General features: G+C 39.0%; 1 protein-coding gene across 2 annotated transcripts; it reads left to right on the top strand.

The window, feature by feature from the left end:
• The first annotated feature begins 766 nt into the window (after positions 1-766).
• Positions 767-11,891, top strand: LOC105915928 (tumor necrosis factor receptor superfamily member 14). Of its 2 annotated transcripts, none has more exons than XM_036142040.1 (7): positions 767-951; positions 1,056-1,145; positions 6,582-6,707; positions 6,801-6,956; positions 7,047-7,131; positions 10,645-10,784; positions 10,982-11,891. In XM_036142040.1, the coding sequence occupies exons 1-7, from the start codon at positions 927-929 to the stop codon at positions 11,011-11,013; spliced, it is 654 nt and encodes a 217-aa protein (XP_035997933.1). In that variant the 5' UTR covers positions 767-926; the 3' UTR covers positions 11,014-11,891. The 2 variants fall into 2 exon arrangements, with proteins under 2 accessions (XP_035997933.1, XP_035997900.1); XM_036142007.1 differs by having other exon boundaries at positions 10,963-11,891.
• Positions 11,892-24,153: the final 12,262 nt, after the last annotated feature.

The raw sequence follows: 24,153 nt of genomic DNA, 5'->3' as shown, positions 1-24,153 counted from the left end.
CTTCTGCTGAGACTGCATTACCTTGTTGACGCAGTATTTAATTGAATATTTTTATGTAATAAAACCCAGTGTTTCGTTTTCAGTGTTGTGTAAAATGCCTTACAGATTTGCTTTTAAGAGCTTGTTTACTCTGCGTGGAATGTACTGATTTCATTAATAGACGGGCTAGAACACGTAGCCTGGATCTGCACATGTATATCTAACAGCAGCAAGGAGCGGACTCCAACCAGCTTTTATCGAGTGTTGCATCATGCCAGTCTGTCTGATCTTGCAGAGGAATGCTTCTGGTGACTATGTGGTTTCCCTGAGGCAGCAGCAGGGTGGGTGTGGGTACATTAGAGGAAGTTTACTCAGAACCAACACTGACACTGACTTAAGATGCCTCTATAAACCCACTTAAGTAGCAACAAGATGTCAGAGATGCTGCTGCTCATGTGAGGTTGTTCTCTTTGCAATTACTACTTTGTAATAAAATATTAAAAGTGGTGGGAATGGTGTTAACTCTGATATAGACTTTAATATTGAATATCATTTAATGGTATGTTCTATAAACGTTTTATCAATTGACTCTTTTCTTATTTTTTTGTTGTTCTTGTAATGTTATAAGATCCATTTAGATCAATTACATCAAGATCCATTTAGATCAATTACATCATCATATGAATGTAATTTAAAGGAACCCGTTTTGTTTTGTTTCTTCATGGATGGAGGCAAAACGCCATAATGGAGGACTACTCCTGCTTCCAGACAGATCTGGCAACTTAGAATTGGTTGTTTTTTGGGTTGTTGTTTTTTTGTGAGAGGCGTTTGTCTCAAATTTTTAGTTTAGCTAAAACTTGATCAACATTTTTTTTATTTTTAATCTAAAACATAAAGACATCAGGGAGCTCCGCCAGAACACAAAACAGCGTTCCAGAATGTAAAGCATGTTATCCTTGCTGATCATCTTTGGTAAGAACGGCTGGCTCGAGGAGACATTTTAACTCGATCAGATGACGTTGATCATTGCTGTTTTAATTGTTCCCTCCGACTCTCTGACCTTCCTCGTTTCTCAGTGGGTGTTACCTGGACTGAACCAGGATCAGCCTGCCGACCCAAAGAGTACACAGCCAGCGACGGACAGTGCTGTCCGATGTGCCACGAAGGTACGAGAACAACAGCAAACCGAAAGTGGAGAGTAACTGGAGCCATTTTGTGTTGCGACGTGCTGTGGTTCAAACACGGTGTCAAACATAAACCTCTCCACTGTGTCTGTGGGAGTGGGCATCTGAAAAGAGACAACACCTACACAAACACACAGCGATATACGCTGCACCCTAATCCAGGGACGGATTTATTTCTGTTTACCGAAGCTATACTGCTGCGTTCAATGGTAGTCGGAATTCTAACAACCAGTGGATGAACGGCCTTTCTTTCCAGTAACACTTTATTACAATTTATTGTAGGGACACTTACACACAGGGCAAGACACTTATACAGGATTAAAAAACTATCAGATACAGCTAAATCAAACATTCAGAATAAAATATTTGTGAGTAATTTACAGGTTCAAACCTTTTTTTTTTTTTGCATCACAAACAATGTCAACGGTCTGACAAGTTTTTTTATACATCTCATCGAGGACAAAAATATTTTCAACAAATTTTTAAAACGAATTCAATTTGGTCATGTTAGGAAATATACTACTTTATGACTCTGATGTTATAATTATAATATTTCCCTTGCAAGATTAGATTTATAAAAAATTATATCCTCACTTATAACTTTTCAGATTGCACTAACTTTATTACTTAACCAGCTGTGGACATCTTGCCAGAAATTCTGACTTATTGAGGCATTAAAAGAATATGTGTTCGGTTTGCTTCAGATTTGTGTGACAAAATTCACAGAAATCCACTTCAAAACCTAATGAGTTCTGGAAGTTTAGTTTGAATGTTGGAAGAGATAATTGTATATTTATCAGCTGTATCAGAGCCAGAAGGACAGAATTACATATTTTCTTATAATCTTTTGAGAGCATTGAATACTACATTTACTTTTGAATTCGTGAAGCTGTAAGATTTCACATTTGTATTAAAAAATAAATAAGTTGGAAAAAAGGGAGAAGGAAATAAAAAGGGCAGGTAAAAATTATTTGGGTAAAAAAACTGATAGAAATGTTAGAGGCAGAAATAAACCATTGTTTCAGAAAGAGAAGGAGGTAAAAATAAAATAAGAATAAATATTTATGGTGGAGTAAAAAACATGCTACAGAAATGTGGTGTAAATCAGTATGAAACAAAAATAAAAACACATTTTAAAAATGTTGGTGTGAATAAATATGAAACAATAAAAAAGGTTGCAGTGGAACAAAAAAAAACATTTGCAATAAATACACAAAGTCAAAATAAAGGCAGAAAACAAGTGGGTTAAAAATAAGTCAGCAAAAAAGCAAGAAGAAAAGTAAAAATAAAAGTGTAAGTTTAAATATATATTTTTTGATGAATAATTGATCAATTGTTGAAGAAATATCTTCTTTTTATTATTTTGTCACAGTTAATGGCACACAAAATTCATATTATTAGCTGCTTTTTCAAGCAACTTTATATTATTAAGTCCTTCATTTATTTCTGTATGGATTTTTAATTATGGTAGGATTGGTCCTCCATACTTATCCAGTCATTGTTACATAGCCAAAAATTGGATACCTCTGTGATTTGGAAATTGTGTTTTTTAAAATTGCATATTGCAAATGCAATGAATTGTTCAGCCCTAATTACAATCACTCTATTATTCCACAAGGTGGTACCCAAAGGGTCAGGTTATGAGTAAATATAATCTTAAAGTAACTCAAAACCTCTTTATAGAACTCAGATATTTTGAAATTTCAAAACCACATTCAATAGAAAATTCTATTCAAACATTTTCAAGACATTTTCAGGGACATGAAACCATATTGATCTGGCTTCAACATGAATTCTTTCCACCATTTCAATTTAAATGTCCCAACCATTGCTTCAAAGTCCACAGTTTTAATATCCCCTATATTGTAATCTTTGACTTTTTTATCCACATTAACTTATATATGATAGAGGTCACCTTTCTAACATTCCTTGATGTAATGTATAGAGACTGGCATGGATATATTAATTTGGATATATCCTCAGCTTTGGACAGTAGATTTCGTCCAAAAATTGACAGATCTTTGCCAAGCTAATGGTTCAAGAATACTTATATTTAATCTGTTTTTTCTTTAATGTTCAACTATTCCCTTTTCTTTTCATTGTTATATAATTGTACACTACAATATTTAACTTCTGTTTTCTGTTTTTAACAGGGATTGACATTTTTTCTGTCTGCACACACATATAGTTCACACATTTATGTTTAAGTGAAGATCAGAGGCTTTGGGGGAAAAGAAAAAAATAATTAATTAACCCTAATACATTTATTTTTCAAAAAGAGGACCGTGTCATTAGCAAGCTGACTTACACAATATTTATAATCAAAAAATTGTATGCGCTGAAAATTGGTTGATTTCTTACACAAAAATCCAATCACTGTGTAAATAAAATGAATAATTTGTGACTAATCGGACATCCTTGTCAATTTCCACGTTTTACATTTATTCTAGCAGTCATTCCTGTGTTTATTGAAATATAACTGTAAATGTCAGTATATAACATTTTGATTACTGAACAGAATTCTTTGTCCAATCCCAAATTTTCCAGTGTGAGAAATAAAAACTCACGTTCTATAGCAGGGATCACCAACCCTTTTGAAACTGAGAGCTACTTCAATGGTACTGTGACATATGAAGGGCAACCTGTACTGATCTTTGAGGTAAAGAGCTAGCGCTCACCTTAACTTCATGTAAAATAAACGTGTTCTTAATGCTTTAAATCTATGTAAATACAACTATGATTAAAAAGGAAGAGCAACTGAATAAAATCTAATTTTAAATGAATCTCACTGGAAGGTTTTGCTATTTTTTTTAGCAGGCATGAGGGCACGACATATGGTCCTTGGAGGCTACCTGGTGCCTGCGGACACCATATTGGTGACTCCTGTTCTATAGAATCAAAAGCTTTTTAAAGTAGTCTATAAATAAAATGAGGCTTTCTGATTTGAGCATAGATTGGTAGTCCAACATATCCAATATTAATCTAACTTTGTTATGTGTACTTCGATCCTTTAATAAATGCAGATTGAGTTTCATCCACTATTTTATCAATTACTGTTTTCAATGCTTAAAACCAGTAATTTATAATGACTGAAGGAATGGCCACAGTTGAATGATCGACTTTGTTGTTGTTTCATCTAACGTGCAGCCGCATGTCTTGCACACTCAGGTGAAGAGAGGGCCGGAGCTCTTCACCACTACCTGGTGTTGACCTTGCTCTGATGGTGGGGGAGGAAGCCAGTCAGACCTGGCAGGCCCAAACATATTGTGAGGGTTTGCTGGGAACGTCTGGCAGTGAGATGGAGCTTTAACTCCCACCTCCGGGAGAGCTTTGAACATGTCCCGAGGGAGGCGGAGGACATTGAGTCTGAATGGACCATGTTCCACACCTCTATTGTTGAGACGGCTAGTCTGAGCTGTGGCTGCAAGGTTGTCGGTGCATTCGTGGCGGCAACCCTCGAACACACTGGTGGACACCAGCGATGAGGGGAGCCGTCAAGCTGAAGAAGGAGTCCTATCGGGCTTTATTGGCCTGTGGGACTCTGGAAACAGCTGATGTGTACTGGCAGTCCAACGAGCAGGCAGCTCGGCTGGTCGCTGAGGCAAAAACTCGGGCGTGGGAAGAGTTCGGAGAGGCCATGGAGAAAGACTTCCGTACGTCTTTGAAGCGATTCTGGTCCACAATCCGGCGTCTCAGGAGGGGGAAGCAGTGCAGTACCAACACTGTTTATAGTGGGGGTGGTGTGCTGCTGACCTCGATTCAGGACGTTGTGCGTCGGTGGGCGGAATACTTCGAAGACCTCCTTAATCCCACCAACACGTCTTCCATTGCGGAAGCAGAGCCTGAGGACTCTGGGTCGGGTTCTCCCATCTCTGGTGCTGAGGTTGCCGAGGTTGTTAAAAAGCTCCTCGGTGGCAAGGCCCCGGGGGTGGATGGGATTCACCCTGAGTACCTTAAGACTCTGGATGTTGTGGGGCTGTGTTGGTTAACAATGCTCTGCAGCATTGCATGGACATCGGGGGCAGTTCCCCTGGATTGGCAGACTGGGGTGGTGGTCCCCCTATTTAAAAAGAGGGACCGGAGGCTGTGTTCCAATTACAGAGGAATCACACTCTTAAGCCTCCCTGGTAAGGTCTATTCAGGCGTTCTGGAAAGGAGGGTCCGTCGGATAGTTGAACCTCAGATTCAGGAAGAGCAGTGTGGTTTTCGTCCTGGCCGTGGAACACTGGATCAGCTCTACACCCTCAGCAGGATTCTGGAGGGGGCATGGGAGTTTGCCCAACCAGTCTACATGTGCTTTGTGGATCTGGAGAAGGCATTCGACCATGTCCCTCGAGGGGTCCTGTGGGGGGTAGTCCGGGAGTATGGAGTACCGGGCCCTTTAATAAGGGCTGTCAGGTCTCTGTATGACCGGTGTCAGAGTCTGGTCCACATTGCCGGCAGTAAGTCGGACTCGTTTGCAGTGAGAGTTGGACTCCGCTAAGGTTGCCCTTTGTCAACAATTCTGTTAATAACTTTTATGGACAGAATTTCTAGGCGCAGCCAAGGTGTTGAGGGGATCCGTTTTGGTGGCCTTTGGATTGCATCACTGCTCTTCGCGGATGACGTGGTCCTGTTGGGTTCATTAGGGCGTGATCTACAGCTCTCACTGGAGCGGTTCGCAGCCGACTGTGAAGCGGCTAGGATGAAAATCAGTGCCTCCAAATCCGAGACCATGGTCTTGAGCCGGAAAAGGGTAGAGTGCATTCTCCGGGTTGGGGAGGATGTGCTGCCCCTAGTGGAGGAGTTTAAGTATCTTGGGGTCTTGTTCACGAATGAGGGGAAGATGGAGCGGGAGATTGACAGGCAGATTGGTGCGGCGTCTGCTGTGAAGCGGCCGCTGTACCGGTCCGTTGTGGTGAAGAGAGAGCTGAGCCAAAAGGCGAAGCTCTCAATTTACCAGTCGATCTACGTTCCTACCCTCATCTATGGTCACAAGCTTTGGGTCGTGAAGAAGAACAACAAGATCCCGGATACAAGCAGGTGAAATGAGTTTTCTCCGTAGTGTGTCTGGGCTCTCCCTTAGAGTTTGGAGAAATATTAAAATCACCTCTCAGGAATGAGCCTTTGTGTCCAAAAAAAATCAGGGCTCAACTAAACCCTCTATTATTAATTTTGAGTCAAAGATGGTTTTCATGTTCAATAACAAAATGTCTTCTTGTAGAAAAAATCTCTTAATATTTGACTTTGATTCTTAATAATAGTATCAACAACCTCAGAAAAAACGTTTTAGCTCGTGAGCCTGGACGGGTCACTCTAACCCCACTTCAAAAAACACAAATCTCTTTAACTTTGTCTTAGATATAAAGATATCTTTTAGTGATACTCAAGCTTATGAAGATTGTTTTTTAATCACATAATCATCCTGCTTTTTTTTAGGAACTGTGGTTCAAAGAGACTGCACGGTTCAGTCAGGAACACGGTGCATCCCCTGTGAGGCGGGAACCTACATGAACAAACCCAATGGCCTTAAAAGGTGTTTCTCCTGCTCCTCCTGTGCTCCAGGTACAGTCAGGTGGAAAGGTTTCAGGGAAATTGAAAAGACCGGAAATTTAGTTCCACATAAATAAAATGATAATGAGTGTTTTTATGTTCCAGGCTTTGGTCTCTTTGTCAAGCAGAACTGCACACAAACATCAGACACAGTTTGTGATGTTTTAAGTGGATATTTCTGTAAAAGTTTAACAGATACAGGATGCAGCACGGCAGAGAAACATTCTGTCTGTGAACCTGGACAGAGAATAAAACAACCTGGTGAGACTGAAGGAATGAACTCACAGTGGCATAAAACTCTTGATAATTGATGATGTGTGTTTGTGTAAAACGTTGTTGGGTTTTTCTCAGGAACCAGCAGACATGATACAGTGTGTGAAGCATGTCAGGAAGGATCCTTTTCCCCAGATGGGCTGAACTGCACTCTGTGGACAGAGTAAGATAATAGCATCCATTCGTTCCATGTTTGTATTACACCTAACAATCAACTAAAAGGTCCTGATTCAGAATGGGGGGGGTTGAAGCTCACCCACCAATATTACGGCCCTGATCTACCTTGTGAGGTAGTCAAACCTATAACCACTTTGATCTGTATCATAGCGAAGCAAGTGGGACAAAGAACTACAGACAGCATCAGCCCAGCCAGATGAGTCACACAGAACTAGTGGCTGAAACGATTCTTCGAATAACTCAAATGATTTAGTTCCAATATAATCTCAGAAGAAAAATCTCATCTTGATTTTTCATTTTCCTATAATTTTATACAGTTTACCTGCTTAATTCTTTTGCTATGCGGACGTGTATTTCAGGGAACCCATGTTGCCGTGGCACAGCATCCATCTGCCTTGAGGGGTCGCCATGTGGGGGGTGGATGCCTTTTCTCAAGTGGCCATTGGGCGACAGGTGGGGTACATACAGTTAAGCCCAGAATATTTGGACAGTGACACAATCTTAATGATTTGGGCTCTGCAGGCCACAACCTTGGATTTGAAATTAAACAACTGCAATGTAATTGAAGTGCAGACTTTAAGGTTTAATACAAGGGGTGGAACAAAAGTATATGATTAAAAATATAGGAATTGTAGCTATTTTTTTTAATTAGGGGCTCAAAAGTAATTGGACAAATAAATATAACCCTAAGTAAAATTTTACTTTTCAATATGACTGCCTGAAGTCTGGAACCCATGGACATCACCAAACACTGGGTTTCCTCCTTTGTGATGCTTTGCAGGCCTTTACTGCAGCTGTCTTCAATTTTTGCTTGTTTGTGGGTCTTTCTGCCTTAAGTGTTGTCTTGAGCAAATGAAATGCATGCTCCATTGGGGATGAGATCTGGTGATTGACTCAGCCATTGCAGAATATTCCACTTCTTTTGCTTTAAAAAAAACTCTTGGGTTGCTCTTGCATTATGTTTTGGATCATTTTCCATCTGTACTGAGAAGCACCGTCCAATCAGCTTTGCTGCATTTGGCTGAATCTGAGCAGAAAATATTTCCCTATACACTTCAGAATTCATCCGGCTGCTTCTGTCTTTTGACACATCATCAATGAACAGAAGTGACCCAGTAACATTGGAACCCATGCATGCCCATGCCATCACACTGCCTCCACCATGTTTTACAGAAGATGTGCTTTGTTTTGGATCATGGGTTGTTCCAATTCTTCTCCAAACTTTCTTCTTCTCATGATTCTGGTTGATCTTAGTCCCATCTGTCCAAAGAATGCTGTTCCAGAACTGGGCTGGCTTCTTCTGGTGTTTTTTTGGCAAAGTCAATTCTGGCCTTTCAATTTTTGAGTCTGATTAATGGTTTGCACCTTGTGGTGAAGCCTTTGTATTTACTCTCATGAAGGCTTCTTTTTTTTGGTAGACTTAGATACTGATACACCTACTTCCTGGAGTGTGTTCTTTACTTAAGTGGATGTTGTGAAGGGTTTCTTCACCATGGAAAGGATTCTGCGATCATCCACCACTGTTGTCTTCTTTGGACGTCCAAGCCTCTTTGAGTTCCCAAGCTCACCAGTGCACTCTTTTTTTTCTCAGAATGTACCAAACTGTTGATTTGACCACTCATAATATTTCAGCTATCTCTCTGATGGATTTCTTATTTTGTTCTGTTTCACCTTGTAGTGGATATTAATATTTATCAATTAAATGAGCACACAACTCGGGAAAAGAAAAGAAAAGATGCACCTTGTATTTGTAAGTTATTTAATTCAAAGGCATGAGTGTTTGAATGTGTCTATTCCCCAACGCAGTCAGGAAACAGAGGAAAAGGGCACACTAAACTTCTATACATTCTGGGTTAAACATAGAAAGTAGGAGTAATCTTAAGAGGAGTGCACCCACTGGTACAATCCAGTTCCTATCTAACTCAACTCCTCTGTGTCCTTGGATGTGGAAACACAATAGTAAATCTGTAAGTATGTGAGCTTCTTTCACACGGGAGAGTTATGCAGGTGCTTCAAGACATGATATGATCAGAGTTGAACGTCACTGACCGTGTCTTGGTTGATTACTGGGTCCAGTCTCGGTTCTTGACATCAGTAAAATTTTCCACAACAACCTCCATTGAGAGCTCCTTTGACCGCATTATTTGTGTTCACAGCAACAGCTTCGAAATGCAAACGTCACACCTGGAATCAACTCCAGACCTTTTACTTGCTTAATTGATGACAGGTTAACGAGGGAAGAGCCCATGCAGCCTTGTTATTTATTTTGCAGTCTTCTGAGTCAATTGTTCAATTACGTTTGGTCCCTTGAAAAAGAGGCGGTTATGAATTAAAGAGCTGTAATTCCTAAACCCTTGCTCCAGTTTGGATGTGAATACTCTCAAATTACAGCTGAGAGTCTGCACTTAAAGCCCATATTGATTATAAAGTTGTATCCTGAATATGTTTTTATAAACAGCTAAAATAACAAAACGTGTGTCACTGTCCAAATATTTCTGGGCGTAACTATAGGTTTGTGTCTATAAAATAAGAGAGAAGCAGACATTCTCTTCAGTAAACCGAGTTAGCTTAGCATAGCAGCGCGGTGTCAACAATTACTTCATAGAGCCTTGATAAACTTGCCAGAATTCCCAACTAGCTCCTCCCATTCATAGATTTTATGGCTTTTGTCATATGAAAACAAAAGGTGAACTTTGCACAGTGGTCTGTCTCTACTAGTTTATAATTACTGCCACTTTTAACCCACAGACAGGGTTCCTTTCCTCCCACGTTTTTTAGAATCAGAAATACTTTAAAAATCCCAGAGGGAAATTATTTTTGTTACATACAGATAAACAAACAACATTTATAAACATTTATATTTATATATATAGATATAAAGTAAAGTGATAGTGACGATATGCAAAAACAGTGCAAAAGTATGAATAAATGTCAATTACAGAGGTCGGTTGTCTGAATCACTGAGGGAGGCGTTGTAGAGATTGTTGACCACAGGCAGGAATGATTTCCTGTGGTGCATCTGTGTAAGAGGAGTCTTCTGCCTAAGGAGCTCCTCTGCTGGGTCAGTGTGTCGTAGAGAGGGTGTGAGACATTGTCTAATATGGACTGAAGCCTGGACAGCATCCTCCTCTCTGCCACGGTCGTCAGAGTGTCCAGCTCCTCCCCTGGGACGGCAGGCATCTGAAGAGTTGTTTCCTGTGAGGACTAAACTGCAGAGTCATTGGAAAATTTCCTCAGACATAATCAATATTCTACCTCAGGAATCTCTGTCAGCAAGGTTGTCTTTATCACCATCAGCTGCAGACTGGAGAAGTTCAGATTAACTTTAGTTTCAATGCAACAGAGAACCATGTTAACTGGAAGCATGTAGCAACAGCCTAATCTAGATCAGACTGTGGTAAATTATGGACTGCAAATCTAAAATGTAACACCTCATTGAAGGCAAAACAGTTTCATTTGTTAAGAGAAGACCAAAATGTGTTTCTCTTTTCTCAAACAGATGCTCAGCAAGCCAAACCAAGGTCCAAGAAGGAAGCTTGACGAGGGATGTTGTCTGCAGGAATGTATCGATAAGACACAGATATACTTTATTGGTGCCTGTCCTGAGCTTACCAATAGTTTGTATGCTGCTATTGACAGGTTTGTGCGAACTTGTATAACTATTTGATCTAACTTTAAAAGCCATCATAAAGGTTTTAACATCTTTACTAATGCATTACAGCATGGGTATGCATGTGTGCTTTGCTAGTTACCATTCTTTCTACCCTTACTAATCTTTTAGTTTATCCTGTATGAACTTTTAATTGTTCCATCCTAGGATATTGCAAAACACGATGGATATTGCAAAACACGAAGAGCTCCTCCCTGAGGACAGAGGTTTGATAAAGGAAGTCCAGGACCAGGAGGGAAACTAGGACAGCTTTCCAGTGGTACTCTGCTGTTCATTCTAGAGATCCCAGGACACAAAGGATATAAAGTCCATATAAGTTCTGGGTTTCTCACACATCCAACTTCCAAAGGAAAAAGCTCAACAGGTACCATGACCAATGCCTGGACCACCTCAGCTGAATCCAGATATGACATCTGAAGACTGAGCTCAACTGAGCCCCCCGAGACCAAAGCTCAACCACCAGTTTGCTGGTCAATCAAGAGCAGAAACGCCATGATCATTGTATCTTTAGCGTGGTTCTAGTTGTGATCTAGTTAACCCTAACCATAACAGCCAAGTCTGCTGATTCTTCACACAGGTCTATAGCAGCGGTTTCCAAACTTGCCGCGCATCACTTCTGTGTTCCAACCAGGTTGACACACCCTCAGTCTTCAAAAAAACCCAAAACATCCTCTGGAAAGGATTGAACCATATTAGCCTGGAGAAAAGTAGGCTACTTACCTGAGATTGTTGGAGTGGATCCATCTTCAGACGTGAGGTGAACAGAAAACTCCCACCCTCAGAGTTTGCTAGTCAGATGTTTGCTATTAAGGGCAGATGCTAATTCTGCCTCCAACAGAAATTAGGTCCCTTTTCATTGGTGATTTTGGCATCGCCCCTTATTATTTCCTTTTTTTAATTTTCCTGATTGTTGTTGTTTTTCAGCTTCTTATTTTACTAGCTTTTATATTAAAAAGCTATTTTATTGTCGGAAGCTGTACCACAGGCACACTCATTAGAGTTAAACAAGCGCACCCTTTCTGAGGCTGTCGTTCTATTGGCTGGAAAGATTGCTAGGCGACGATCCGACTGACAAAGATAACCTGAGTTAGTATGGAAATAAAAGAAATGAAAAAAAAAACTTTGGCGTTTAGTCAGGGGGAAAAGGCTATCCAAACTAACCTGGCCCAGTGTGAAGAAATGTCCCGCTTGTCAAAACATGAAATAACTAATTGACCAATTGTTTTCATTAAACTGCCGTAGCCAAAACCACACCTGATGAGTGTAGATCAGGGGTTTTCAAATTCATTGAAAGTGAGCCTCCCCTTGGAATAGGTAAGGATAACCAACAGGCTACTTTTACTGAAACATCACGAACAGAGGACCTACTTTTGAAATTGAACTGTCATTATAGCAAATTCATTAATGATTGTTTTCAACAGCAGACAAACTGAACTAAACAGACAGCAATGTCAAACTGAACTCACGTCAACTGAAATAATAATAAAAAAGATAATCTGAATTTAACAGACGTCAACATATTCCATATTCCAATTTACTTTTTTAGGCTAATTACACACAATTTAAACCTATAGGGTAGTTCACTGCTATTGTTTTCATCCAGGTTTTTCGCGCATGCGCGCCGGACTGGTAGGCAAAAGGCGAACACAATGGCGGACGCAAACAGAGAAACCAACAAGTTCTCCACGTATTTTTCTTCTTTAGATAACGTATCACAAGATCATTTTAAGAGTAAGTTGATGGTTGATGGTATCAGATTGCCAGATCCACACAGCAAAAGCCTGAAGGGACGGTGCGAGTCTGTGAAATGCTGGCCAAGGGTTCCGTGCCACGACATATACAGCTGCCTTATAAACACGGCAGGCCAGTACACACGAGAGAGCACAAAAGCCCCTGAAACCACTGGACGGCTGCAATTATTTTATATCAGGAAAAAGGCTCCAGCAACCCCCGCGATGCCATGAGGGATTAAGCGGGTCAGAAAATGGATGGATGGATGTTCAGACATGTTTGTAACAGCAGAAAGCGGCGTCGGACACAGACCACGTCTATGCAGAGAGGAAGACCCGCCCGGTAGGTTAAAAAAAAAAAACATTGTTTACTACGGATTATTTTGGTGTTTTTGTCTTGTTAAAATGGGTGGGGGTGTCGGCGACATTGCAGCGTAAACAAAGGAGTACTAGCGCCCGTGAACTGGCGGAGGGGAGGTGGCGATCGCTACACGGGCCGGAGAAGCGGCTGCTGCTCCAGACAGCGGCGGCGGAGCAGACAGCGGCTGCTCCGCCCGTTCACGGGCTGCGGCATCAGCAGGCCCGTGTAGCGATCACCACCTCCCCTCCGCCGCTAGTTAAGTAGGACAATGACTAGAGCAGAATTAAGTTGTATTTACCGGAGATGAAGTGTAGACTGCAAATTTTGTCGTAGTATGATGCCTCCCCCAGCCCATTGGGAGTGTCTGCCTGCGCTCTTTTCATTGAAAATATCCATTTCTTTCTTCGTCCTTCCTCCTTCGGTAAACGAAAGAAACGTACATCCGACGATTTGGAATGCCTCTCTGTGCAACCGGGAGCACAACAAGTCGTAGGCATTGCTTAGATTCCAAAAATAAACTAACTAAAAGTACGCTCTAAATCACCCGTTTTGTCATTTAGTAGACGAGAACAGTACTGTTTTCTGCCTACCCGCGGGACCCGGATGTAGCGCTGACGTCACGCGTGAACTACCCTATTGCTATTTTAACAACCAAGCATTTTATTAGATCAAGGGTTAAAGCAAAAATAATCAATTTGACTGAAAAATATTTCTAGTTAGCCCATATATTCCCGGGGCCGTGGACGTCATGCCAGCTTCGTAACATCATTTGCTTATTGTGCAAAGTCCACTTTAACCAAATCTGGTAGCTCCATTGACAATTCCTGTATCTCTCCCACCTTCCAGCTTCAGAGCCTTGGCACCATCCTGGACAGCCCTCTGCATAATCTCCTTCACTTTCCACATTCAGAACATCACCTGGTTAACTTTCATATTTGCAGCATCAAGCAAGTTCTTCCTTGGCACTTTTGCCCAACTGGTTCACAGTCCACTCGCCTTTCCACTTTACAATTTCAAAACCCTTCCCTCCCTGAAAACCCTCCATAAACTGCAACTAGTTCAAAAGACAGCAGCTTGCATTATTACATCATCTACTTCACACCTGAACATTAACTCCACTGTCACATTCGATATAAATCAATCCTATGATAATACAAGGCCAACAACAGCCGTGGACAAAGTGGGACACAATTTTAATTTGACACAGATCACACATTACAACAATTAGTCTCTGCTTTGCTTATTGCTCACCAATTAATTATCACAACTCATGAGTTTATAAAAAGGCATTAATTTTTTTGAAGTTTATAAAAACAGTTATATTTTAGCCCAGTGACAAGTCCAGGATGGACTCTGTGTCCCCACCTCTCGCTCATTGACTGCTGGAGAGTCACCAGCTCCTCCACGACCCTTTGTTACTTGAAGCCGTGTTTTCCAATCAGATACAGCATGACGTAACACCTGTACGTAAAAGCAGGTATAGAAAATCCATGGATTGGAGGATTACATTTTTAAAAAGTTTAGTAAAATTGATTAAAGTTTATCAGAAAAAAAAACGTAACTTGCTTTTAAAGATGAACATTTTTCATTAGAAAAATGTTATTAAACCTCTGCGTAAAGTTAAATATTGTTTAAGGTAATCTTGGCTGGTGTAGCTTGTCTGTCTGGCAGGTGTTTTTGGGTTGGACTAAAATTACTCCATAGATCCACAGGAGGCTTTTTCACATGTTTCTGGTGCAACTCGCTTCACATCACGCTCCACTCCATGTAAAAATAACAAATAACTACAAAAACTCTCTGAGAATCGCCTTTCTCTGGTCTCACACAGTTAGAACCCTTTCTCCAGTCCATGTTGTAACTGCAGTTTATTTTAATGATCTGTATGCATCAAAATCCTTGTCATTTTATTTAACGAGTGTCCTGGTTCAGCTGCTCATGAGGTGAAACGCTGCTGCATATTGACTGACAGCCGCTCTGACTGCAGCTCTGACTTCTTTGTTACAGAAAAGCGCAAGTGGAATAATATTTATGAATTTTTTTAACTTTTTCCAAATCAGACCCAGTTAAACCAGGACATTGTTTCACGTTCTGACCCTTCTTTAAAGTGTCATGCTAAATTAGCTGAGCTAGAGCGTTACAGTGAATCATGGGGAGATCCCTGGTTAGTTGCTGTGTTTATCAGCTAAATTACTGGAAGCGAGGGAATAAACGCTGAAAGGTGACATGGCCACAGGTGGATATAACTCATCAATTAACTGCAGGAGCAGCGACAGGCACGCTTACCAAGGGAAGTTGTTGTCAGATGGTCAATCCGCTGAACTTTAATGGTGTTTCTGTATAACTCTTGGATTAACCAATTTTAGGGACCAATTGCTACAGTGACCCCTCGCTTCCTGGGGGTATAATCTGATTAATAAAATCAAGCGTTCTAAAGTTACTGACGTTTACTGAGTAAATCATTCTTTAAAATGTTACTTTATGAAATAATATTTGTTTAACTCTGGTTTTGCATTGTGAATGGCTTGAACATAACAAATGTTATTCTGAATTAGTTAAACAAATTTAATCTCATACCATGTTCTTTAAGATGAAGTTTGGTTCTTTAAGTTAGATCAGTAGTGAAGCAGGATTCACTTCATTATGATGAAGATCAACCATTTTATTTTGTCTTTTGTTTCTTTTGTGTGTACATGGTTTCTTAGCTTCTTTTTTTAATCTTCATTTTGCTTAGTAGTTTTAGTTCAGTTTCACTAGCCTAGTAGATAGGATTTTTCAATTAAAATTAAAATATAGTGTTCATTCAGATAAACAGTATTCTATAGTGATGTTCTCTGGATGTTTGTTTTGTTTCTGTTAATAAATTCTTGAACTTGAGGAGAAGTCGTAACTCATTTATTCTACATGTGTGCAGAGTTTGCTGCTAAAAGAATGCCAGAGCTCGAATCATCCCTTTCAACTATTATCCTAATATCAGTTGTCGGGCTGATATTCACCGGACAATACCTAACAGACCGAGAGTTATTTATTAAACATTAAATAAATTAAAATAGAGTGTAATAGCTCGACAAAGACTTTCCCACAGAGCTGTAAAACCATTCCTGAATGTTACACATAGATAAACATAACATGTAATCCTTTATATTTTTATTATCCTTTTGGTTTTATACTAAGATGTTTTCTTTCTTTATGAGAAGTGGAAACTGATTATTTTAAATCTAAATCTTAATGTTAATTTGTTATTTCCTGATCTTTACCTTATTTCTAAGGATGTCCATAGTGGTTCTGGTTCTTCTTGCTTTATCATCATTTTTATAATTTTCTGCTCAGCGCACCAATATGATAATGATTGATTTGATGACTAAAGTATTATTCTTCTGTCACTGATGTTGGTGTAAAGTGATTGCAATGAAAGAAGCTGGCATTTCCTAACAATGTTTGTAATATTAAAAACGTGTGATTATTAACACAATTCTAACTAATCTACATTGTTAAATATACTGTATGTCTTTCTAAATTGTAGCTTTATTTAAAAAAAAAAAGTCACAGTAGGTCATGAATCTTGTGTCAAAGTCCCAGGTAAAGGAGGGGTGGTGGTGCAGGAGCAGAAAAATATGACCTATGTACAAAGGCTTAGTCATCAGCATGGTTTTCATGGGCTCCAGTCCCGATCCAGAGACCTTTGACACGTCATTCCCCTTCTCCAGTCATTTCCTGTCTGGCAACTGTCAAATAAAGACCACTAGAGCCACAAAGAAATTAAAAGCTCCAGATACTACTGCTTAATGTCTGCTCCATCTTGGTCTTTGTGGACATGTACATGTTGTCTCTTATGTGAGGTGCCCTGATGTGATCACAGCGCTGTGGCCCAGTTCTGTAATGATTTTCTCTTAAGTGCTCTATACATGTAGCAGTGATGCAATCATTAACTCACCATTTGTAAATATTCTATAGAATATGCCAGCAGAATGGGTCTGCATCATTATTTGGTCCTTTATTGTTTGTCTGATGTACCTCCGTAATTTTTATTAAAATCCTTGATTCATAACGATCCTCCCTGCTTCCTGCCTCTGTTTGGGTCCACAACCAGAATTGCTCATGATGACCAGTGTGTGAATGTGAGGCTGGGTGAAGGAGAAGTCAAAACATTTTGAAGATTCCAAATGACCTAAAAAATACAATTCTGGTAATTGTTGCTTCTGGGCCTTGGAGTGCTCTCTGCTTGATTCTGATCCATGGAGGGGGGTGGGACTCTGCACTCAACACTGATCACTTCATGTATTCATTTTTCATTTTCACACACTCATGCACTCCTAACACAGTAGCTGTGTTAGAGTTTTGTCTCTTTGCAGGTGTAAATTATTGTTTTTCCCTGGTTTCCTCATGATGGCCATTGGGGATTTTTGGTAGCACCTGTTTACTGGGTTTTGTATTTCTTTTCACATATTCTTTTTGCCTCTGTCCTTTCTCTCATTCCCTTACCCTTTCATTGTTATTCCTCTTCCTTTCTTTCTCTGTCATGTTTGGCATCAGTTTGTACCAAATACCCTTGACATTCAACCCATGAAATCGGCACGGGTTGGGTGTCATATGCCATTATGTTTGGCATAACTACAGCAGCCATAGCACCATTATCTGATAGGCTGGCTAACCATCCAGCCAGGTAACAAACAACATGAGTGTATCCTAAAAAGTTTCAGGACACCAGACTACGAGGATTGGATCTGTAGACTAACACATTGTGATCACCAGGGGGGGACTGGCCATCAGGAGAATTGGGAGTTTTCCCAGCGGCCCGGACAATGACGGCTCAGCCTGCTGGCCCGTTGGCCCGGCTTGTTCAGCAATCGCAGAGGTTCCGGTCACTCCTAATAAAAAAAATATTAATGCCGTTCTTGCGGCTCACTTGAGTATCTGCCTGTAATTCCCAGATGCAGTTGTGAGAGGAAAAGACAGACACGCCCTTCCTTTCACTTTCCGAGGCTGCTGATGCTCTCTGTAACACAACAGCTAACCGACCTAACAGAGAAAACAACCAGTGGAAAACGACGCGTTGGATTGACAACAGGCAGAGGTAAAACTCTGCCTTGTCCGTAAGTACCGCTACTCACCACAGTTAGCTGAACAGCGAGAGATCGGCTGTGCTTGAACAACGCGTCTGGCCCAGGGTGTCTGTGTTCACAGAGAGACAAGGCAGTGGCCTCCAACTGCTGAGCAGGAGCCTTAAGGAAGCGACAGGCAAAAAGAAGCGAAATAATGCCTCCAAAAGGATCCAAGACCGACGGGAGACAAGATGAGGACTATGTATCACTCACGCAAGTCAAAGAGTTGCTGAGCCAGCAAAAGCAAATGTATATGGAGTTACTCCAACAACAACAGGACAATTTTAAGGGTTTTGTTAAAATCATTGTGGACACTACTAACACCAGAATGGACGCAATGACACGAGAACTACAGGACATTAAAACCAGTCTGCAATTTACACAGAAAGACATTGACGACATTAAAGTAGAAAGTGCTAAGCACAAGGACCGAAATGACACGGTGCAGTCAGACATATTTAAAGTATGTGAGGGTATGATGACTATCACGGATAAAATGGAGTACCTTGAGGGGCAATCAAGGAGAAATAATTTGGTTTTTGATGGAATTCCTGAATCACCAAATGAGACTTGGGCTGAGACTGAGGAGAAAGTGAAAACTATTTTAAATGAAAAGCTAAACTTTCAACATAAGGTTGACATTGAGAGAGCTCACCGCACCGGTAAACATAGAGGAGACAGACCCAGGCCCATTGTTGTCAAATTTTTACGATACAAGGACAGATCAACTATTCTGCAGAGCACCAAGGCACTTAAGGGATCTAAGATTTTTATTAACGAAGACTTCACGGATGCAGTAAGGAAAAGGAGGGCGGAACTAATGCCGGACTTAAAAGCAGCACGTCAAAGAGGGGACATTGCTTACCTACGTTATGATAAGTTGATCACCCATCCACGTACTAGTACCCCTAAATTATCCAACAATGTATGACAGACAGCCAGACATAGCTGACGTTCACTTCTGAATGAGAAACATGCAACATATCACGGCCTATGAGGATATAGAGCTACCCGTATTCCAACACAGAAACTATCATCAGCAAGATATTGAAATTGACATTGATCCTGATAACAACTTCTATAATGTCAGCAATGATAGTTGTCACTATTACAGTGATGATCAGTTCAATAACAGCATTAAAATGGAACAAAAGCTGTCAATAATTCACTTTAATAGCAGAAGCCTCTATGCAAATTTTGACAGCATCAAACAATACCTCCAACAACTTTCACAGACATTCAATGTTATTGCCTTATCAGAAACTTGGCTCAATAGTGATAAGGGCATAGACTTTGAAATCAATGGTTATGAAATGGTTTGTAAGAACAGAGAAAACAAAAATGGAGGAGGAGTAGCTTTATATGTTGATAAGAAGATTAATTATAAGTTGATTGAAACAATGTCAACTGTGATGGACAACATGTTTGAATGTGTGACTATAGAAATACTCGTGGAAAAAAGGAAAAATGTCTTAGTGAGTTGCATTTATAGAGCCCCTGGATCAAACATTGAAGTATTCAACAACTGGATAGAAGAAAAATTTAGAACAATTAATCAAAAAATAATATTTTTCTGTGGGGATTTCAATATTGACCTTCTCAATCCAAATAGACATAGAATGACTGAAGAATTTATTAACACCATGTTCAGTTTAAGCTTGTATCCTAAAATCACCAGGCCCAGTCGCATTACATCGCACTGCGCTACCTTAATTGATAATATTTTTACAAATGTGCTGGAAAATAATTTAACTAGTGGAATATTAATGAATGACATAACCGATCACTTACCAGTGTTCATAGTCTACGACTGTAAGTGCAAAACAGACAATCAAAAAATAGAGACGCATTACAAACGGGTTTCGTCTGAAGAGACACTAAGAGCTCTAGAAGCCGAGTTGTTGGCCTATGATTGGAGATTAATATATAAAATGAATGATGTGAATTCAGCATATGATGAATTTTTAAAAATATTTAAAATATTATATAACAAGCACTGCCCAATCAAACAATATAACAGGAAAAGCAATCAAAAAAATGAACAGTGGATCACAAAAGGAATACAAAAGGCATGTAAAAAGAAAAACAAACTTTATAGAGAATTTCTAAAACATAGAACGTCGGAATCAGAAAACAAATATAAGAAATATAAAAATAAGTTAACTAATATTATAAAAACATGTAAAAAGGACTATTATTATAAATTACTGGATAGGAATAAAAACAACATTAAGGAAACATGGAATATTTTAAATAGAGTCATAAGAAAAGTTAACAATAACAAATATCCAGACTATTTTATAGATAATGAACAGAATATAACTGATTTGAAAAGTGTCGTCAATAAATTTAATAGATTTTTTGTTAATATAGGACCTCAATTAGCAGAAAAAATACCGACTACAAAAACTGCAACTCAGCAATATCTAATTGAGAATAATCCCAGCTCCTTATATCTCAACCCTGTACTAGAAGAAGAAATCATAAACATTGTGAATAACTGTACAAATAAGACTTCCACTGACTGTGATGATCTGGACATGAAAACTATTAAAATAGTAATTAAAGGAATCTCTAAACCACTAACTTATATTTGCAATTTATCATTTCAAACAGGATCATTTCCCTACAAAATGAAAATAGCGAAGGTCAAACCAATGTATAAAACTGGCAACAAACACCTCTTCACTAACTACAGGCCTGTTTCTCTTCTCCCACAATTTTCTAAAATCCTGGAAAAACTCTTTAAGAAAAGACTGGAACAATTCATAGAAAAACATTCGCTACTTATCAGCAGTCAATATGGATTCAGAGCAAACCGGTCAACATCGCTGGCCGTAACTGACTTAATAGAAGAAATAACCAACGCAATAGATAGTAAGAAACTGGCAGTAGGGATATTTATAGATTTAAAGAAAGCTTTTGATACAATAAATCATGAAATCCTACTTAAAAAATTAGAACGCTATGGAATTAGGGGAGTAGTTTCTGACTGGATGAGGAGTTATTTAAAGAGCCGGAAACAATTTGTGAAATTGGGAGATGTGGAATCTGATTGGCAGGAGACTGTCTGTGGAGTACCACAAGGATCAGTATTGGGACCAATTTTATTTAATCTTTATATAAATGATATCAGTAAAGTGTCCAATGTATTAAAATTTATCTTATTCGCTGATGACACAAATATTCTAGCCTCAGGAGATAATTTAGAGCATCTTCTCTCAACAGTCACTTCAGAGATTAGTAAGTTAAAGATATGGTTTGACCATAACAAATTATCCCTAAATTTGGACAAGACGAAATTCATGGTCTTTGGGAACTGTTATAAAAATATTGAAATTCAAGTTCAAATAGAGGACGTAACTCTAGAAAGGGTTTTTGCTAATAAGTTCCTCGGTTTAATAATAGATGACAAAATCAGTTGGAAACCTCATATTCAACATTTACAGAGTAAACTCAGTAGAAGTATATCCATATTGGCCAGAGCTAGACATGTATTAAATGCTAAATCACTTCATACTCTATATAACTCTCTGATTTTACCATATCTATCATATTGCTGTGAAGTGTGGGGAGTTAATTACAAGAGCTCTTTACATCCGGTAACCGTCCTACAGAAACGAGCCATTAGAATCATCCATAATGTCGGTTATTATGAGCATACAAACCCGCTCTTCATAATATCCAGAATTCTCAAATTTGACGACCTTGTAGAATTTAAAATGGCTCAATTTATGTTCAAGGTATCAAAAAAGTTGTTACCTGAGCACATACAGAGCACGTTTTCAGAAAGAGAAGGGGGGTATAACTTAAGGGGTCACTCAGTCTTCAAGATCCGCAATTTTAGAACAACAAGGAAAAGCTTCTGTATTTCAATTAAAGGTGTAAAGTTATGGAATAAGTTACATGAAGATTTAAAACAAAGCAATAGTTTAACACAATTCAAAAAAAGGTACAAAGAGGTAATTTTCAATAGATATACACATGGGGACAGAAAGCAATAAGGTGTGTATTGAAGATAATAACTTGGTGTAAGGGTTTAGAAAGATAAACCAGCATAAAATGGGAAAATGTATAGGTAAATATTAGTAACTGTTACTTCAAACTGCCACTTTGATTTTGATTTTTTTTTAATGACAGTAGGACTCTAAAGTCTCAAGTGTTTAGGGGTAGGAGTTTATAAGTTCTCACTTCTTCCTACCCCATTTTGAGCATGATATGTTAACTGAAACAAAAATCTGTATTTTCTCTTCTTTCTTATGCACTTCTTGTTACTGTGCACTATTTTATTTTTATATTTGTATCATGTTCATGTTCGAATAAAATTTCAAATAAAAAATTTCATTACAGCGCTGTTGTCAGTGACCCTTCAGACCCCTGCTCCCTCGATTTATTAATTTTTTTTTTAATTCTCGTCTTTTTTCTGTTATTGGCCCCACTGTGAAGAACCAATTGTCAAAACTGACTCAATTAAACAAAGGTTTTAAGGTATTGCAATTTTTAAAATATGGCTAACAAAGAGGGCTGCACAGTGTTGCAGTGGGTAGCGCTGTTGCCCTGCTGCAAGAAGGTGCTGGGTTCTGCATGGAGTTTGCATGTTCTCCCTGTGCATGCTTGGGTTCTCTCTGGGTACTCTGGCTTCCTCTCACAGTCCAAAAACATGACTGTTAGGTTAATTGGCTTCTCTAAATTCTCCTTAGGTGTGAGTGCGTCTGTGAATGTTTTTTTTTTGTCCTGTCTGTCTATGTGTTGCCCTGTGACAGACTGGTGACCTGTCCAGGGTGTACCCCGCTTCTCGCCCGTTGACAGCTAGAGATAGGCACCAGCACCCCTCATGACCCCACAAGGGATAGACGTGTCAAAAAATGGATGGATGGTTCACAAAGAGCCAATGGAAAAGAAATGTAATTCCATAATTTCCTTGAATTCAGATTTAGTGTACCCTGCATTAATTCAAATTCTAAAATAGAAATATTGCAATCATTGTAATATTATCATATTTAACTTCTAACCTGGTAAAACCTCATTGAGTTTAAGAAAATATGTGTTATGTGAATCTAGTCAGTGCATTCAATAGGTAATTAGTAAATAAAAAAAATTAAGTGGGTTTGAATACATTTTTTTTTTTTTTTTACAAAAAAGCTGTGTCAATTCAATGAGTAGCAGTAGTGCTGCAATAGCTCTTGCTGGCATGGAAAGTAATGCAATCCAAAAATTAAACCTTGCAAAACGTCTTAATAATAAAAAAGGCTTTAAGAGTAAATTTGGTGTTTTCTCAGATTTTATTAGAATTTTCTTTTAAAGTCAGACTTTTTTTAAAATCTATTTTTTAAATATTTTTTTTCAAAGCTTTTATATTTTTTATATTTTGTATAAGTGTAAAAAGACGTTAGAAAAAGTTTTAAATTGTTTAGAGGTACACACCAGGATTATGACCTCAGCCCCTTCCTGCTTGCGGTTTCCACAGAGCGCTTGACTCAGATCATTAGACAGAACAAGGAGCTAAAAGGATTCAAAAGAGCTCAAGAAAATTTAATAATTGGACTATTTGCTGATTATGTAACTGTACGTCTCCAAAGCCCTAATGTCACCCTCCCAATACTGATGTCAGTTTTGGAAAGTTATGGAACGCTGTCAGGATATAAAGTCAGCATCACAAAAACACAGCTACTCTGTTACCCACAAACCTGATGGACTCTACATTTGGGAAGTGGATGGAGTAAGAGCTGTTAGAAGGGAAAACGTTTAAAACGTGTAAAAAACTCAAAATATAATTTAATACAGGTAACAGGGATCCATTCATATACTTACAACGAAGACATTTTTACAACACCAGGATTAAGAAAGAACCAGAGGGAAATATAGTTCATATATTTATTTTCAGGTGCATATAAAATAACACCAAACAAGATTGTATTGAAGCTGTGGAACAGTTTATAAAATTGTAATGGAAAGAGTACACTGTTTCAAATTAAAAGAATAGCATTGAATGCAACCCTGTGAATAAGAGAGACTGGCTTTAAAACGCAGCTTTCTTCCACCAGCTCCAGAAGACGGAGAGAGTTTGGCTGGAACAATTTGACGTGCTTTATTTTTACTCCTCACCTACAAAACAAATTACTGGACACACAACTGCAATGTTGGAGGC

Source organism: Fundulus heteroclitus, chromosome 1 (assembly GCF_011125445.2).
Source record: "Fundulus heteroclitus isolate FHET01 chromosome 1, MU-UCD_Fhet_4.1, whole genome shotgun sequence".
Taxonomy (NCBI): domain Eukaryota; kingdom Metazoa; phylum Chordata; class Actinopteri; order Cyprinodontiformes; family Fundulidae; genus Fundulus; species Fundulus heteroclitus.
Note: the sequence above shows the minus strand (reverse complement) of the source record. Positions and strands in the feature narration are given on the sequence as shown.